Source organism: Falco biarmicus, chromosome 8 (genome assembly GCF_023638135.1).
Source record: "Falco biarmicus isolate bFalBia1 chromosome 8, bFalBia1.pri, whole genome shotgun sequence".
Taxonomy (NCBI): Eukaryota; Metazoa; Chordata; class Aves; order Falconiformes; family Falconidae; genus Falco; species Falco biarmicus.
The window spans coordinates 9,945,147-9,962,759 of record NC_079295.1 but is presented as its reverse complement, the minus strand read 5'-3'; the positions used below and the strand labels follow the sequence as shown (position 1 = coordinate 9,962,759).

The following is a 17,613-nucleotide window of genomic DNA, read 5'->3' as shown; positions in this document are numbered from 1 at the left end:
AACCCTTTCAGATGGTCACAGGCAGGTTATCCTGTTGCAGAGGGGTGAACTGTGGCCTTCCCCAGGGGCAAGGCACGGAGCAGGGTCTGAGACCCAGCAGAAGGGAGGGCAGGGAGTCAGTGGGTCCCGGTATAGTTAATCTTTGCAACTTCACAGGTGTGGATGGCCTTGCTAATTTGGGCAACTCAGACACTGAGAGCATATTTGATTCTAGGTATCTAAGCGTCTGGCTGGATCAAGGACCATCTCTACCTCAGCTCATGTGCAAAGCAGGGGATGCTTTCTTTTCCCTCCCCCCTTTCTCTCCACCTATTCCCACAAAGCAAGCCTCTGCCTCCTGCAGCGTGGCATACATACTCAGAGTGTCTCTGCGCTTTACTGGGGCAGGGGCTGCAGCAGCTGGAAGTCTTTAATTAACAAACTGCTCTACAAATATTCTCTTGAGGTTTACTTCGTGCTTCATTGAGGTGTTTGTTCCATCTTGTTTCAAGGCAATGTTACTCCAGCTCAGAATAATAATCTTCATCCTAGATTCCATGGTAGCAGAGAGAATCACTTAAACTACATGTCTGGTTTGTAAGTCTTTTTATTAAAAGAGTTGTTTTTTTCTTTTCCACAGTAGTAAAGCTTTGGCACTTACAGTATAAAAATAATCACTGATCATAATTACACCAAATTCCTCTTTGTCAACTGCATACTAACTGTCTTCAATACATTTTATTCCCATATAAAAACACTCGAAGGTCAGGGGAACAAAACTGATAAATAACAGTATGAGATATAAAGATACAGCTAGAAAAATACTAGGATCATTGAGAAGGAATTAAGACTGTGCATATTTTAAATATCACAGTGATTGGATTTGCTGTTCCTATCTTATTGCTGGCTGCACGCTTACGTGAAAGCAGAAGTGTTTGGTGGACTTTCCTATCTCTAAACTTTGGTAATGTTGTCCTCAAATACTCTTTGCATAGCATGGGAACCTTGAATTTCTACACCCTCCCTCCCACTTAATATACAATCCCTCACCAATTTGTGATTTAGCATTCTTCCCCCCCCCCCTTTTCCTTTAAATTTGAAAACACTGACTGGCATTCAACACTTTGAGCAAAACCAAGACAATTGCTATCAATCATGAGAAAAGTCTGAAACACTCCAAGAGTGGCGCTTGGAGAAGCTGTGAGTTGAGCTTAAGCTGGGAAAATGGCTCCGGAGCAGCGGGCCATTTTCAAAAGATGCAGTTTTGCTAGCATCACTCCAGTTTGGATGGTAATCGTGGCAGATAGGTATTTATACTTTGGTTTGTCTGTTGCCATTGCCGCAAGAAGTCTTGCTGGATGTTACTTTCCTCGTGGATGTTGTGTGTCTGCCTGTACATCTAGGGGCATGAAACACTCAATTGGGCAGTTGACGTTCTGTCAGGAGGGAAGGAAATTAATTAGCACTGTCCTGTGTGGACGGGACACTTCCATGGTGTGGTTTGGGCTGAGAATTGTTGCCAGCCTGCGTAGCTCTTTAGCTTTCTCAGCACAAAGCACACAGCTGGTTTACAGCAGCAGGTAAAGGCTAGGAAATCACTGCATGCACTACCGCCTCAGCCAGAGCATGCAGGTGCATCCCAGTGCTAGTAAATGAGAACGTCCTGCTGCCGCTGAGTGTGGCACTGAACACTGTGTGTGGAAGTGGGAGCTCAAGCGTGCGTTCTGTGCTGTGCAGAGTGAGGGCATGCTGCGCCGGTGGCCATCATGCACTTCTAGCCCAGCAGGAAGCTGCACACCACTCCTGGGCCCTACACAGACCCCACGCATCTGTGCCATAGACCAGACTTGCAGTAAGGGAGGGCAGAGAAGGAAAGTGTACTCACGGTGTTTGTGGCCTGGTGGTATCTCTGTGTAAACTGTGTGTAGGTATGGCCAGCAGAGCCTTCGGGGACCACCTCCACGCTGGGTCTACGGCAGTTGTCACAACGCCAGCCCTAGAGAAACAGGACACGTGTGCCGGTCAGGTCACGCTGATGCAGGTGGCCGAGGAACTGCCAGTATTCACGCATGCGGCTACAGATCCACCCACACCAGTGAGGTGACTCCCATCTTCTATCCTGCAGGCCCTGATGCCAGTACGTAAGCTCTCTGACTGTTTTCCCTCTTACACGGGCCTGTTTTGGCCAGGCATTAGACAGCCTCTGGCCTGAAACCCAGCTGTCTTAGAACTGCACTCCAGCAACAGCCGCCTCTCTTCATTCCCCGTGTTCAGCATGTGAAGTCCCTCCTGCTTACCTGCTGTCCTCCGTAACAAGTGCAGGAGCAGATGGCCCCAAAGTACTCCTTCTGCCACTGCTCTCCAACTTGGTACATTTTCCCATCGTCATAGCATGTGGTCTCATCTGTGGAGGAACAGGCAGAGCTCAGTTGCATGGCTTGTGCTTGGCTTTAAGCATTCTCAGAGCAGCTTGGTCATCAGAACAGGAGCCTCTGGCCAGTGCTCTCTCCCTTTCTGACCGGAGGCTCACTGACTGGCAGGGGAATATCATTCAGTTTTATAGCTCTCCAGACACTTTAACCTAGAGCGTGAGGGTATTCGCCTGACAAGAGCAATGCAGTGTAATTCTTAGTGTGAACCCTAGAGGATCTTCAGGTGACAGGCCCTGCAGAAAAGTCCCATGTTACTGATTAAAGCAATTACACCACTTAGTGCGGTGACATATCCCTCTTGTGTGGCTCCAGGGCCAACGGCAGACAGATGCTGAGCGTGCTGCGACCTGAGCTTTCTTCTTTTCAGGCTTGGCAATGTAAGTCTTACACCTTTAGCTCTTGTGAGACCAGATTCCGTTGGTCACCAATTCAGCCCCCAAAACCTGAATCAGGCATACTCATACTCTGCTTGCCCCACAGCAGGACCAAAACTTAACGGGAACAGCCCTGAGATGCTGAAACATTCTGAATGGGAGGTCAAATTAACATCAGAAGGAGACTTACGAGGTTCACACTTGAATTCCCCTTTTCCATTTCCAAGGCAGGTGCAGCTCATCATCTGGCCATTCTCCCCTTGCCGGTCCCACTTCTCCCCGATCTTGTAGTTTACACCATTATCGTGGCACCACTCTGGGAAGGCAGAGGAACAGGAGAAGCAGGAGTTACCCCACATGCTACAGTGATACAGCAGGAGGAGAACGGCTTGGTGCTCCTCAGGAACCAACAGAGGGGCAGGAGAAATAATCTTTTCAGCTTATTTAAGTCCCAAGGAGGAAATGGGTTCAGCTCCTGCAGCTTTTAACCACTGAGGATGGCTACAGGCTCTTAGGAAAAGAGAAAGTAGGATGTGACAAAGACTGGGGGGGGGGAGAAGAAGAGAAATGAAAGGGAACTTATTAAGACATGGGGCAGGAAGGGAGAGGAAAATATTTTAAATGCTCTTTGAGCAAACACACAGTAAAACTGTATCACAGACTGCAAAACACAATGGGTAAGCCGTGTGCATCAAATGCTGAAATGTAAGTATTAATCCTGTAAAACAAGTGTCTTCCCTGCAGTCACTCCTCTGAGTCTCTGCAAATTGCAGACATACCCTCTTTGCTTAGCTTACTCCACAATTTAAAAGCATAATTTAAATTAGTTGCATATGAGCTGCGTTAAACCACTCCATCGCAGACTTCTGTTCTATTCCCTTACATGAAGTTTGATATTCTTCCACACAGTCCTGCAAGGAATAAAACTTGGTGCCCTGGCAGAGGTATCGCCTGCTTAACAGAGCTTCAAAGCACCACCGAGAAAATTAGAAAACTGGTTCCACAAGATCCTTTGCAAAGGCTGTCTGCAATGCAAAACAGACTTGGTACTTGCTGTAATACCCACTGAAATCCACACAAGTTCTGTCTGGCCCACTGTGATGATGTATATAATTAGGAGATGAAGATTCAACCATAATTTGATATTCAAAGCTATCTTATTAAATGGCTACTCAGATACTGTCACTTCGGCATCTTGCCTATCTGACTTTTACACATTACCTGGACGTGGCTGGCAAGGGTAGGGAAAATGAAAGAAACATTTAACTTTGGTGAAAAGTCAATACGTACTAATACAATATTGATTGTTGCTGATGCAGTGAGTGGCAATACTAAATAACCTGCACAGCTCACAAGTAACCAAAGTTTTCCATCACTTCTCATGATGCAAAACACTGCTTTGGTTTAACAGCTGAAGAGCCTGCATTCATTTGCATCATGTTTGGATCAGGTTGGTACTGTCAAACATGCCATTAGTGCCCAGGGAGCCTGGAGACGGGGAGGGTCAAAAGCAAGCTACTCACTAGAAGAATCGCATCTGAAATGACCGCTGCCAAAGCCTAAGCACTGGCACCAGAGTTTAAAGCCAGTTTCAGATAACCGCTCCCATTCCTCGCCAATGGAATAGAAGGAGCCAGTGTAAGTATCAAAGCAGGTGTCGTCAGTGGGCTGGTTTAGTCCTTCAGACACTGGAACAAAAAGAGAACAAACAGGCATCACACACAGCAATAGGAACTACTGAAAGACAGAATGATTTTCACGGAATACATTTTTTTTTTTTTTCCTTACAATATCCTGGCAGTAATGGAGCTACCCCACGGGCATATACTCGATGGTTCTGTCAGCAGTCCAGACTCCCTGTGATTTATTTTCCATTTGCATGTGTCAGAGCAGTTGAATGATAAAAAAACCTGACACGAAGGCTATTTTCATTTTGATTTGCCAAGTTCCAAGCAAGTGTGAGTTTTTGCATTTGCGGCTGGAGAGCAACAACCTGACTTAGCCTGTTTTTAAGAGAAATGTGCTGTGTGATGCTGGGGAACAGCAGGAGGTCGGCAGCTGCATGTGCACTTCTTTTGGGCAGTTCAGAATATAGCTCACGGCTGGGGGACAGGAGAAGGAGACCAGACCATGCTGTTGGATAGATTGATTTCCACCTTAGGTGTCTGCCTTCACTGGAAGGTGGGTGTTTTACAATCACCAGTTCAGTGTATGATAATTAGGGTCAAGAGTTAATGCTCTCTGCTCAGTCTGTCACAGATATAAGGTAACTGGGGTGCTGGAAGGAGAGAAACAGCCTTATTTCCCAGGGACGTGGGAGCAGTAGGAGGCTTAATGGGCAGACAAAATAAATCCTTAACTCTTCATTTCCTCTTCTCCCATCCTCTCCTTCTCCTCTTTTTGACCTCAAATTACACAAAGGAGGAAATGGAGGGAGACTTGTTGACCAGACTCCCGTGCTGGTAAAAGCAAAGCCCAGGTCCCACAGGGTGTGTGTGGGCTCTGGGCTTTCCAGCTGTGGCAAGTGTTGTGTCTGACCACAAGTACTTGTGGTTGGTCACATGGCTTCTAAGTGCTGCCTGTTTGTGCTTAATCAGCATCTCTGCAGGCAGGCAGCCCTGCTGCCAGACCTTCAGGATGGTCTGGCAGTGCTGCTAGATAACCAGCACAGAAGCAGTGGCAAATGAGCGACAGAGCAGTTAAGCTGGCCACCACAACTTCCCATAAGCATGACATGTTGCTATTGACCACACATTCCTGCCCAGCAGCGAAGATCTACAACGCTGATGTGATCCCCGACTTCCTTTGAGAGCAGCAAATACCACCAGATCTCTTGCTCTCTGTTGGGCACTGACCCTAGAGGAGTGCGTGGAGACTCGAAGCACATTCTTCGTGATTAGACAATAGATCAGAATAACTCCAGTCACGTGATCAGTCTGTCAGTTACCCAGAATGAGCAAACCTCACAAATCACTTGTCCTAGTGTCCTGCTATGGACTCTCCCCGTCAGGAGAATGTTTTCTCTGAGCTATTCTCAAGCCTGGGCACAAGATAGGTTGCCTTGAGTAAGGGATATGAGGCAGGGACAGCACAGGTTCCCCATGACTCCATAAAGCTTTTACTTACCAGTATTGCCAACTGTGACCACCTCCTCCAGCACCTTTTGTCTCCGGTGATCTTTCAGGGCTTCCACTATGATGTTGTAGGTGGCCCCTCTCGTAAGACCAGTAAGCGTAGCACTGGAGGAAGTGCCAGGAACCCTGAACTGCAAGAGGCAATGCCAAGTCACCAAAAAGGGAAGAGTGGAGACTCCTTCGCTATCACCCCACTCACAGGAAAGACAGGGTGCTTAGGTTGACTTCTACGCTCTCTGCCATGATGGAGCCAGCCCATTCCTCTTAGACATTCTGAGAACTTCAAACAATACCAAGTTAAACTTGACTACTCTGGACTATGGTTCATGCAGGATATATTATTACCAGCATTTTAGGGAAACAGAAACCGAGGGAGACAAAGGAGAAGCGCTAAATGAGTCTTTGGCTTGGAGAAGCAGCACCTCAGTCTCTGAACTCCCAGTCACCTCCCCCTGACTGCCCCCTTCCCTGGTGAAATGCTGATACCGACAGGTTTTCAAGGGCTTGTGTTTTATCCTGGAGCCTTCTCCATGAAGGAGAGGAGGGAGATATTTAACCTTCCTGGTCTCAGGTACGTGTTAAAAAGACTCTTTAAGCTAACTCTGAGTGCCTCTCCCTTAACACTGCTAAGGGACTAGACTCCCAAGAGACATCTGCTGCCACAGGTGAGGCTGACGCCACTCCTGTGCTAAGAAGTTCAGTTACCTGCAGAGTATCTTCATCCTGGCTGACTGGCTGACACGAGATGATGTATTCAGAGCTCTCCAGCAACGGCCTCCAAGAGATGGTTGTTTGAGAAAGAGCTTCTTGACCTGTGGTGTCGTTGTGCCTGGGCCCACGGGAGTGAGGGTACGAAGGTTCGACTATGACAGGCACTTGGTACCCAGGGATTTCAATTGCTTCATCTACGTTTGGTGGGGGCCGTCTTGACCCTGGCCTAAGGGGAGTTGCTGTTGTGGGTACGGGCCGTCTGTAGCCATGCTCCTCAAAGAAGATTTGTTGACCCTGGTGTCCTATTGTCTGCGGGTGCCCAGAGGTGCCTGGAAGTTGGATACCATTTCCATTGTCATACCTATTGTTTGTGAGGTAAGGGGTCCCCTCATCAATGGAAGGTACGTCGAGAATGTCGGGTTGGTTGGGGTGCGGTCTGGTAATCAACGTGGGAAGCTCATCTAGCCAAAGAAAGGTTAGGAGTCATGAAGCAAAGCGCAGCAAATTAGCAATGGTAATTTAAACAGCTAGAGTGGATGCTGTACACCGCTCCAAGCATCAAAGATTAGCCATCATCCCAAGATGCAACACACTTTTTATGACCTCATTGTGATTGTGAAGGTAACATGTAGCTCTCAATATATTTATACTACATAAATATATGTATATCTTCCATACATAGGCATAAGAAGTGTGTTGGTATGAATTTTCCATACAGCTGAGCAACAGTTTTGAACACTGCAACCCAAAGAAGCCACCACTGCTCAAACTGAGAAGAAGAAAGGATTACAAGAGATAGTCACAGGTTACCAGTTTAAGAAAAATCATTGGTGTGTAGTGAGAAACTAGCTCCTTGATTACATTTGGATATCCAGCTGGTACTTTTCTTGCTACAGGTATCTCAATATCACACTGTGGAGATTGTAAAGAAAAATGCAATGGGCAACAAATGAATGGATTCTGCCTTTGACGCCATCACTTGCTAGACAATAAAGTGAGCATTAACCCTAATTTAATTACCAACTAGGTACCCAGGCGAGAATCAAGCACCAAGCATGTTGTTCTGTTCTTAAGTCTTCAAACACAGCTAAAAGTGATTAATATAACTTTAGAATCTTACTTCCTACATCCTAGAAGGGAAAACCTCGCAAAGCCTATTCAACTCATTAAAAAGGTGTGGCTGAATGGTGCAAACAGGATATTTTAAATAACATTACTTCACTCCTGAAATTGTATCCCCCAAGTGGAAGAAATCATCTCCTGTTGGCACACAACAATCTAGAGCTTTGTTTTACCTGTCCTTTTTCTGCCAACCAGTGGTTCACTTTTTTGATTGTTCTTCACAGCAATGATGTAGATGATGTATTCAGTGCCTGGTTCCAAGCCTAGGGATGGAGGAAGGACAAAGCATTAAGAGTTGCTTTTCTTTTATGATTATGTGTGGGATCTAAGGCAGAATGAGAGATGGGTATGGCTATAGTATGGGTATGTGCATTTTGAATCTGAGGTTTTTAGGACAGTCCAGTCCAGCCTCCTGCTCCTTACAGCAAGTTTGAAACCTGACGATGTCAGCTGGCACGATAGGTGCTGCAGACACAAAGCAGCAAATCTTCAGAATGTGTGACCATGAATGGGTGACAGTTGTGGTGGCAGTGGAAACAAACATCTATGGATTGTTCAAATCTGATGGTTGATCTGATCAGTGAAGTGTATTGTCTTTTTACAACACGTGTACTTATAAAACCGCTCTCTGTCATTAGAAACTACAATAAAGGAACAAAACTTTGTCTTGCTCTTAGCTGACCACCAACATTCTATAATTAGGCCTTCCCCCTCTCTCTTCAAATCTAGGTCTTTCCGCTTAAAAGCTCCAAAACAAAACAAGAGACAGGTACCAGTAATAGTAGCCTCGGTGGTGCCAGGCCGAGGGCGAGGCAGAACCTCCTTGGCTGGTGAGCCGGGTTTCTCATATCTGATGATGTAGCCTGTGATCTTGGCTCGTGGAGGCTGCCAGGTAGCCAGGAGAGAGTTGCTTGTGGTTGTGAGGAAGCGCAGGTTAGAAGGAGCATCAATAGCTAGGTGAAAATAAAAGGAAACAAGTCAAATGCAGTCAAAGGCAAGCAACATTCTTCACCTGAACTGCACGTTCTTGTCATCCTTCTCAAACTCAGCAGTAAAACCTATTTGCTGTAAGTCACAGTAAATATTATATATGATTGGGTATAGACAACTTCTGACCGTATGTGTATTACTGTGTGTTAGCATGAGCAGAAAAGTCAGACAAGATCATTACCAGTGGAGGCATCGATCACTACTGGGGAACTGCGTGCATTCTCATTCAGAGTGTAAAGGTAGATCTTGTAGTCATTGCCAGGTTGCAAGCCTAAAAATCAAGTTGAAACATAGAAGTTAGCTAATCTGAGGAAGCCATCTAAAAGGGACATCAAAATGTCTTTCAACACCTTGGAGACTAGTCTTTATGACTTGGTTTTTTCCCCCCACCTTTTGTTCCTATAGTATTTTTCATCAAGGAAATTCAACTACAAAACAAGAACCCAATGTACCTTCCGGTATGACCCTGGAAGCTCCTGCACCTGCAGGAGCCCTTCACTTACCAGTGATAGTGTAAGTCCTAACATCAGGGCTGATGGTCCTCTGAATGGGGTTCTGGCCACTTGCTGGGACAGCATCGATTTGGAAACCAGTGATGGTCTCAGTCTTGGTTCTCCACGTAATGGTGATGGTTGTCTCGGTGGCGTCTGTCACACGGGCCCTGCGAGGAGGACTGACATCTACACCAGAAGGAAAAGGTCTCCTGTCAGCTAAGCGTTTGTGAAGGCCTTTGCCAGAGCTTCATATAGAGCAGAGCTTTGTATAAAGCCCTACTTCTGACACAGAGTAGGATCTCAAACTCTGCACCCAGCACAGTACTGACTGGTCATTTGTGGAGGATCACCACTTACTTTCAAGAGTGGTGACCACCCCCTGGGCTGGTCGGCTGGTCAGAGAGTCCTTCAGGGCATACACACTCACTTCATACTTGGTTGCTACCTAGAACGGACAAAGTTATACCGTGTTATGGGAAGGACCCAACACAGTGGGAAATACCTCTGCTCTCATTCAGTGTTTGGTGGAGACACGTTTCTTGGTCACCTGCTACTGAAGCATGAAACCTTAAAATAATTCAAATCAGTGAAGAATTGACAGGATAATTCTAATTATTTCAATCTGTATTAAAGAGAGTAGACATGGACCCTGATAAACAATGCTGTTAATAATACTAGTAGTGCACATGTGCACGCTCAAGACCAGAGGAAATCCTGGAAGAAGCTTATTTCTCATTCCTCATTTTGGAATCTGTGTTTCAAAGCTGATTCTTCAGAAAATCCTGTTTTTCCTGGAGTTAATGGATGCCATTCGCTATGATAAGGTGCTCTTGTTGTGCAGAAAAGAGAATGGTGGAAGTTACAGCATGGTCTGTCGTCCTTGACTGCATCAGACCAGGAGTTCACTTAGATTAGAATGTTTTTTAAGGCTCATTTTTGAAAATGATTCATAAAACTCCTTAAAAACAGATCAGTAGCTTTTTAAGATAGCAGGGACCATAAAAGCAGCAATTTTCAGCCTTTTCCAGTTCAGGAACTCCTGAAATGTTTCCAGTGGAGAAGATGGCTGTATAGCAAATTTAAACCTACTCACAAAAGACTTGCATTTTTTACTTACATTTTGCAGGTGTCTTAAAAATAGGCAATAGACTGCCAGAGCTCCCACATTACAGCTCGAAAACCTCTGCATTAGGTCACTTTATCTGACCTCTTTTGTGAAAGATGAGCAAAAGCGTTTTACTGGGTTACTGTTGATTGTGAATGTGGTAATTTGCATTTGATTAAGGCATCCAGTCTTCCTGTGCTAAATGAGGAAGGGGAAAGAATGCAGATTCAGCAGGCCAGTTCCTTGCCTTTTAAAAACTATGGTAAGGAGTAGTAACAGCCTGACTAGCCATCAGCTTCAAACAGAGTCAGACCCTTAGGAGCTGTAATGATCTAGTCCAGCTGAAATTCCTGACCCAGGAACTTGAAATTGCTTCAGGTTCTCCTGACATCTCCTTTCCACAACACAGCCTGCGTTACACAAAGAAAACAGTTACCATTAATCCAGACACAACAGCAGATGTACTGTCCGGAGAAAGGTTGATTTCTTTCATAGGACCAGTCTTTTCTTTGGGGTTCACTCTGACTCTGTAGCCCGTGAGGCGAACGTTTGGTGCATTCCAGTTGACGGTAAGACTGGTGGGAGTTACCTGAGTAAACTTCAGGTTTGTTGGAGGTGGAATTGCTGCGAAAATCCAGATTGGTACATGGTTAGTTTAAAGAAGGCAGCCTTGGATAAAACAACATTCTCTCCTGAACACGAGACAGGTTTAGACCTGAAATATATGGGCAGGAAAGTGGTGTGCCTTCTGCAGACACGGGCATAAAGCACCATGGAAGGGGACAAGGTATTCAGAAGAAGATTCTCAAATCTACAGTAACACTCTTCAGCAGAAATAAGGAGATCTCAGTGCCTCAACCCTGAAGTCAGATGAGTAACAACACTTGCTGTGATATAAGGTGAAAACTTTGGGAGGTGCTTAAATCTGTAGCAGGCCAGTCTGTTTTAATTCTTCTACCAGTCTCTGCTTTTCATAACATGGCTAATAGTTTAGTCCTGCTTCACTTGCCTATCTGTTCATTTCTAAAATACAATGGATGATTTACAAAAGTAAGTAGGAAGCAGGCTCAGAAATTGCAAAGAGGATATAAAATACTGCAAATGCAGAGGGGAAGCATTTTACAGCCACTTATGCAAGTGTAAATTACTACACAGAGAGCAAGGCAATGGAAAAGCAGAGCTGTGGTGGCCATAAGGCTCATCACGCAAGAGTCTGTTCACAAGCTAACACATCTAATATCTTTAAAAACAAATGTTTGCAGTAAAGAGACCATCCACTGAAACATTTTCTTGCCTTACTGTTGGTAATCCTTGGGCTGTAAACACAGGAACAATATACCTTAAAGTAGTGCCCGCTATTAGCATATTGCTGTGAAGTGTTCTAATTTTATAGAGTGGAAATAGAAGATAATTCTCCCTTGTTGCTTTGCGCAGAGCTCAGTCAAAAGTCCATGAGCATCAATGGAAAGTCTTGAATGACTTCAAATCACTTTTGAACAGCCCACAAAGGGTAAACCAGAGAGCAGGTTTTAAAAATTACTGTATTTGTACTTCTGGCAGGTAGTCAGCCAGCCGTTTCAATCATTACAGCGCTCTGATTCAGTTTAGTATAGCGATCTGTACACTAGGAACTACTGTCTTCATTACCCCCCTGGAATTACGGTACCAACTTTTCATCCACCAATAAACAGGAGACCTTTATTACAAAGGTGCTACCTTTGTAATAAAGATATGTCTGGTAAAGCTGGAAGCTTTGCAATGGATGCCATATTGCTGGAAGTAATTTTATTGCAAGCAATTAGCTTTTTCCTCCTTTTTCACAAAGGAATTTTAAACATATTCTACATGGAGTTGGATCAGACTGGCATATAAGGGAGTCTCCTGAATGGAACATGTCCTCTTCTTGTGGAGGTGGTGTGAGCACAGGGTGTGGGCATGCACATGGGCTGCAGACTTAGGGTAGTGCCAGCAAAGGATCTAGAGGCTCTGTAAGACCTGAGGGTTAAACCATCTCCTAGCCTTTCACACTGATCTTCTGCTCCATCCAGCAGTGAGGATCCTGGGGGATGAAAGCTGCCCTGATCTCTCTGTTGTTGGTAACCTCCACTACTTGCAGGTGCCCCATAGCCTAAAGACCAACATAAGAACTTTGTGAGGGGGTGGTTCACCAGGAATTAGGCTCCGTGACTAGGGACCAAACGTCACTAATCCACTTGAGGACTAAGAGGCTGTAAGGTAACATCCCTCCTTTCTCTATAACCTGCTCCTTCAATCCTGCAGATCTTTCCTATATTCCTTAATGTGTATGTGGGCTGACCCCACTGGCAGCCAGCTCTCCAGCACCGACTAAGCCATCTCTCAAGAGCAACCACATCCCCTTGGCTGCCCCTGGGGCTTCCCCGGCACGGAGCACCAGTTGTGCATGGAAGCACGCTTTACCCAACAGGGCAGAAGCCACTGCTGCCATGGCCTGCTGGGTGGCGTAGTTAAAGGTGTACCTGTGGACTGGGTCCCAGTGAGGGGTAGGCTCTCCATGTCATCGTATATGGCAACGATATTGATAGTGTACTCAGAACCTGGCCTGAGGCCATGCAGCTCAGCAGTGTCTTCTTCGCCACCTGGGGCCGGCAATAGCTCATGGATTCCATCCTCAGGGCTTGAGTAGGTCACCCTGTACCTGGTGACTTGCCCCTGCGGGCTTTCCCAAGCAATTTTGATGGAATCAACATCCACCTCAGTGAATGTTAGTCCTTTAGGGCGGTCAATGTCTGTTAGGCAAATTAACGGTAAGAGGTTATGTGATAAAAGCAGGTTGTGGGTGAGGAAAATAAAAAGCATTTTTATTACATGCAAAGCAGTTTTCGGTTTTGCGTGAGAGAGGGGGTACTTGATTCTCCTCTGTGCTGCACCTTGCGCATATGCTTATACCCGTGCAGAATAAGGCTGAGACTTTGTGGGTGCCAGACAGCAGGAATGCAATCTTGGCCTTGTTGAAACCAAAAGGACTTGCATTACCACCTTCAAAGCAGCCCGACACCAATCCTTGTGTGTATTTGAATCCCCTTGCACTGAAACCCCTTTTACGTAACTCTTAACAGCATTAAGCTACATTAAAGCAGTCAAGAGAAAAAAAGAAACCAGAATTTTAGCACCCATTTTTACCAGAGCCAGTAACTGGTTGCTAGTGCTAAAGGCAGCCAGACAGCCCACCTGACTCAGTAAGTTTGGATTCATGCTGCATTTGCTTTTCACTATTGTAAGCTGCTGTGCAAAGTGCATGTCCAAGGAGAATCAGTCCCACTATTTTCTTTCATAAATTGATTTCCAATTAACACACTTATCAAGAAAGCAAATTACTCAGTATATTATATTTTAAAATCAGTTAGAAACAAACTTCCTTTCAGCTTTGTATTGAGTGCACAGGGAACGTCCACAGGTGCAACTGGGTGATACACACATTCCCAATTAGACCAATTCATCAGATTTTCCTAGCAAGGTGGGAACTCAGTGCTAGACAGCAAGGTAAGTGAGCCTTGTTCCACAGAAGTCTAGTGTGGCTACCACAGAGCTATACCCATTTGTTCCACAAAATGGGAGGATCTGGCATGTCATTTTTATTCTGGAACCAAAGTATGCTTTTCTATAAGATTTCAGCTTTTATTTGCCATGTTGTATTAGTCTTGAATTTTCTACATTTTCTAGTTGGCAAAGGTGACTCTCGTCCAGGAGTTTGTTGTCTTGAAACTGATGTGGACTCTCTTCCCATCCCTGAAAAGCTTCAGAGAAGCTCCTGTTGTCTTTAGGACAATTATGTAAGTATTTGGGGCTGAGCTGTGGTTTTGAATATGAGCCTGAGCAAAGGAACAACATGCATGCAAATCCCTATCCCAGAGGTGTCCCTGAAGAAGGCACTTCACATCAGAGACATCCCTCTCCGAGTTACATGTTCCCTCTTGCCTCCCCTGTGTGTCCAAAGCAGTACTGCTGTATTGTACAGGCAGATATAGCAATTTGAGGGCTGAGCTGTCGTTTCTTTTGCAGTGCTTCATCCCAAGTTCTTGATAAAACTCATGTGGTTTCCTTTACGCCCTTGCACAGGGCAAGTGCTCCCAAGCCTAGCTGAGTCCCTTAACAGTAATCACCTTTGCCACCTAGCTCCAGAAAAGAGATCTTTGCACAATTTTTTCCACTGATTAGCTGATGGCAATCAAAACCCCAAAAGACTTTGCGGCTTTAGTGAAAGAAAATCAGAAGCACAGCATTTTGGGGGGGGGTGGGGAATTGCATTTTGCCAGTGTTTGAGGGAGAGGATTGCATTTTTGCCAGCATCTGCAATTTAGGTGCATGGAACTTAACACAGGGCAGACCACCTTGCATTCTCCTGGAGACTAGGCACCTGCCACTTGCTTTCACTGGGAATGTGATACTGCATGGTAGATTCAGGTATCAATAGATAACACTTGTTTTGTTACCGTGAAGTGAAATACGTACTGGTGACAGCTGTCTCAACCAAGGGGAGGCTCTCTCCGTTCTGATTCTGAGCATAGACACTGACCATATACTCAACTGTGGGCTGCAGACCTTCAATAGTGACCTCTGTTTGATCTGACAGGAAAAGAATAACGTTAGTCCATCGGCAGCTGCACAAAGCTGTGGAGAACTGGCCTCTAAGTAGCCTTGAATGAAGGGCCTGTATAAGCTGTATCATGAATATACATCATTAAAATGAGATGAGATTGACATATAAAGTTTGCCTTTTGCTTGCACTATGCTTCTTTGGCAGTGCACGACAAGGCATCTGCAATTTGTACCTGCTTGAAGGCCCCACAGCTAAAAAGGCAGGTTAGCACAGCAGAAAAAATAAAAAGACCAGCTTTCATCATTTTTTGGGATAAGACTGACCGTTAACCCCACAAGCATCCCTGAGTGCTAATCTCTGCTGATCCCACAAAACGCACTGTGTTTCTGAGAGCAACCCGAGAGCTGACTTGGCAGGTCTACGGTAACAAGGTCAAGCCTGCAGCATATGTGACCGAGTCCATGCTATGACCAAGGGTCACGTTATGTGACCTTCAGAAGGATTTCTGAGGAAGTTTTGCCGGATGCTAGAAAATCCAATGGCATTTCTTTGAAATCCAGGTGCCTTTCAGAGGCACTGAAGTTGCCAAGAAAAAACCTTTGCAGCAGTGATGTCAAAGAAATCTGAAGCTTTCAGGGGAAAAATCTGCCCTAGCTGCTTCTGGATGAGATCCAACTGAAGTAAGCAAGATGGCAAAAAAAGGTACAAGCAGGAGAAAATTTGGCTTCAAGTATGTGCCTACTGCCTAATAGTGTTGATTCTAGTGGTCACATCTTGCGTTATTTACAGATCAGGCAAAGGATGTCATGTACTCTTACCTGCAGGAACATTTTTAGTTTTTGTGGGCCCATGTCCTTTCTTGGGGACAGCTGTCACTCGATATCCTGTGACTGGGGATGTCGAAGGGAGCCATCTGATGCTGATACTGTTGTCCTGGACATCGGTAACCTGCATCTGGGATGGTGTGTCTATTTCTGGGCAACAAAAATAGTTTTTTCTGAGTATGTTTGTATAGGAAACCCTCCCTTCGCTGTTGCCTCCTAGCTGAATTTTGTTCTGCTCTTTGTTTTTTAGGCTGTGCATCTTAGAATAGACAACACATGTTGCTATTTATTTGTCCTTCATGCTAGCCCAGAACAAAAAAAGCTTTAACCATAGTATGTGGGTGACTGGCCTCATATCAATGTTAGTTGAGGATTTTTATTGTTCTAAAGGCTACTAAGTGCCTTTATCTGCAGATACCGTAGAAGCAGGATTAGGCTATATCCAGGTCCAGATCAGGATCAGAGACAACAGTCCTGGAGTTATAAAGTCAGGTCTCATTGGGATCACATAATATGACAGTGCACCAGAAGCACCAGAGTTCAGCCAACAGTGACCCCGTGATATGAGAGCCCAACAGGATTGCCACTCTGCAATAAGCATTCAGATATTGCTTGTATCCCCATTTGGACTCCACAGGGTCTCCCTCCTCCAAAGGTCCAAGTCCACGATCCCCTTCTGTGTCATGTCATTATCATGGTAGGCCACTATGATACACAGCTCCACTGAAAATGACAGGCTTACAACATAGTCCATAACTTATAAAAGAAACCAGGGATCAGCGATACAAACTTAAGGGGATAAGCCAACACAAAGCTGTAGTGTTTTTTTTTTATGTTGGGGTTTTTTTTGTTGTTGTTTAAACAGGTCTCACCTGTTTTGTAGGTGACAGTGACTGGCTTGCTACTGGCAGGGCTGTCTCCACGGCCAGTTACAGCATACACAGTGATAGTGTAGTCTACACCAGGTTTGAGGCCAGTGATTCTAGCAGTAGACAGGGTGCCAGGCACGGTAAACTCCTGCACAGGGCTGCTTCCACCTAAGGAGGACAGGGTGGAAAAGAAACGTAATGGCTTTCTCAGTTATACATTTTAAATCATGACAAAAACTGGGACAATCCTATATGCACCAGGCTGAAGACGGGACCCTGTTGATTTCAATGGTTGTTGGGTCTAAGTCTTTTTCAAACCAACCCAAGGAAAAGAAGGAAATATGTACACAGCACCACCTCTGAAATGACTGGAATGTTCCAGGTGCTCCTACTTTTTGGTACACAAGAAATGATTTGCTGTCCTTTTAAAAAAAAAAAGGAAAAAACACACCTATATTTGACAATCTTCTCTAAATATACTGCAAGAATCTTAGATACAAGAGTTTTTTGTCTGCTACAGTCAGACTTGCCTTTGCTATTTGCTGTGGCTTTCTAATGGTCTCAGAATAGAGTTTCTGGTCTGTGACTGGTCATAGCAGCTTGCCCTCACCTGTTTCACCATAAGTGATCCGGTAGTATCTGACTGTCACTGCAGGAGCATCCCAGGAAATTATGAGACTGGTTGGGCTGGTGGGGGTGACTTCCAGGTCCCTCGGAACATCAGACACTACAAAACCGGAGAATTGAGAGTTTAAACGCAGTTAATGTACATCAGCTACATATTCCACCTATCATACTGTGCTCCTCTGCTACTCATCTGCCTTAGTTTTAGCCCAAAGCATGCACCTCTACCAGTGATGCATCTGGTTAAAAAACATATGACATTGGACTAGATTTAATGAAAAAGGTTCTGCTGGCCCTAAAGACATCTGACTTAACCTGAAAGTAGCATGGGTCCTCCCACTTTTTTCTAAATCAGGCCCTACCTCAGTATCACATG

General features: G+C 45.2%; 1 protein-coding gene across 6 annotated transcripts in view; it reads right to left on the bottom strand.

Moving 5' to 3' along the window:
- Positions 1-391: 391 nt before the first annotated feature.
- FN1 (fibronectin 1) overlaps positions 392-17,613 on the bottom strand; it is a 54,966-nt gene continuing 37,744 nt past the window's right edge. For 2 of the 6 annotated variants that reach the window (XM_056350257.1, XM_056350261.1), the window contains 18 exons: positions 17,224-17,340; positions 16,617-16,781; positions 15,739-15,894; positions 14,833-14,946; positions 12,840-13,109; positions 10,778-10,965; positions 9,594-9,681; positions 9,246-9,422; positions 8,924-9,013; positions 8,526-8,705; positions 7,926-8,015; positions 6,625-7,091; positions 5,912-6,050; positions 4,309-4,473; positions 2,976-3,101; positions 2,277-2,383; positions 1,865-1,975; positions 569-1,415 (listed from right to left, as the gene is read on the bottom strand). In XM_056350257.1, the coding sequence (XP_056206232.1) occupies positions 1,341-1,415; positions 1,865-1,975; positions 2,277-2,383; positions 2,976-3,101; positions 4,309-4,473; positions 5,912-6,050; positions 6,625-7,091; positions 7,926-8,015; positions 8,526-8,705; positions 8,924-9,013; positions 9,246-9,422; positions 9,594-9,681; positions 10,778-10,965; positions 12,840-13,109; positions 14,833-14,946; positions 15,739-15,894; positions 16,617-16,781; positions 17,224-17,340 (2,825 nt within the window). In that variant the 3' untranslated portion in view covers positions 569-1,340. Of the gene's footprint in view, positions 528-568; positions 1,416-1,864; positions 1,976-2,276; positions 2,384-2,975; positions 3,102-4,308; positions 4,474-5,911; positions 6,051-6,624; positions 7,092-7,925; positions 8,016-8,525; positions 8,706-8,923; positions 9,014-9,245; positions 9,423-9,593; positions 9,682-10,777; positions 10,966-12,839; positions 13,110-14,832; positions 14,947-15,738; positions 15,895-16,616; positions 16,782-17,223; positions 17,341-17,613 lie in introns of those variants that run through there. The other 4 variants (XM_056350260.1, XM_056350262.1, XM_056350258.1 and 1 more) reach the window with 3 other exon arrangements.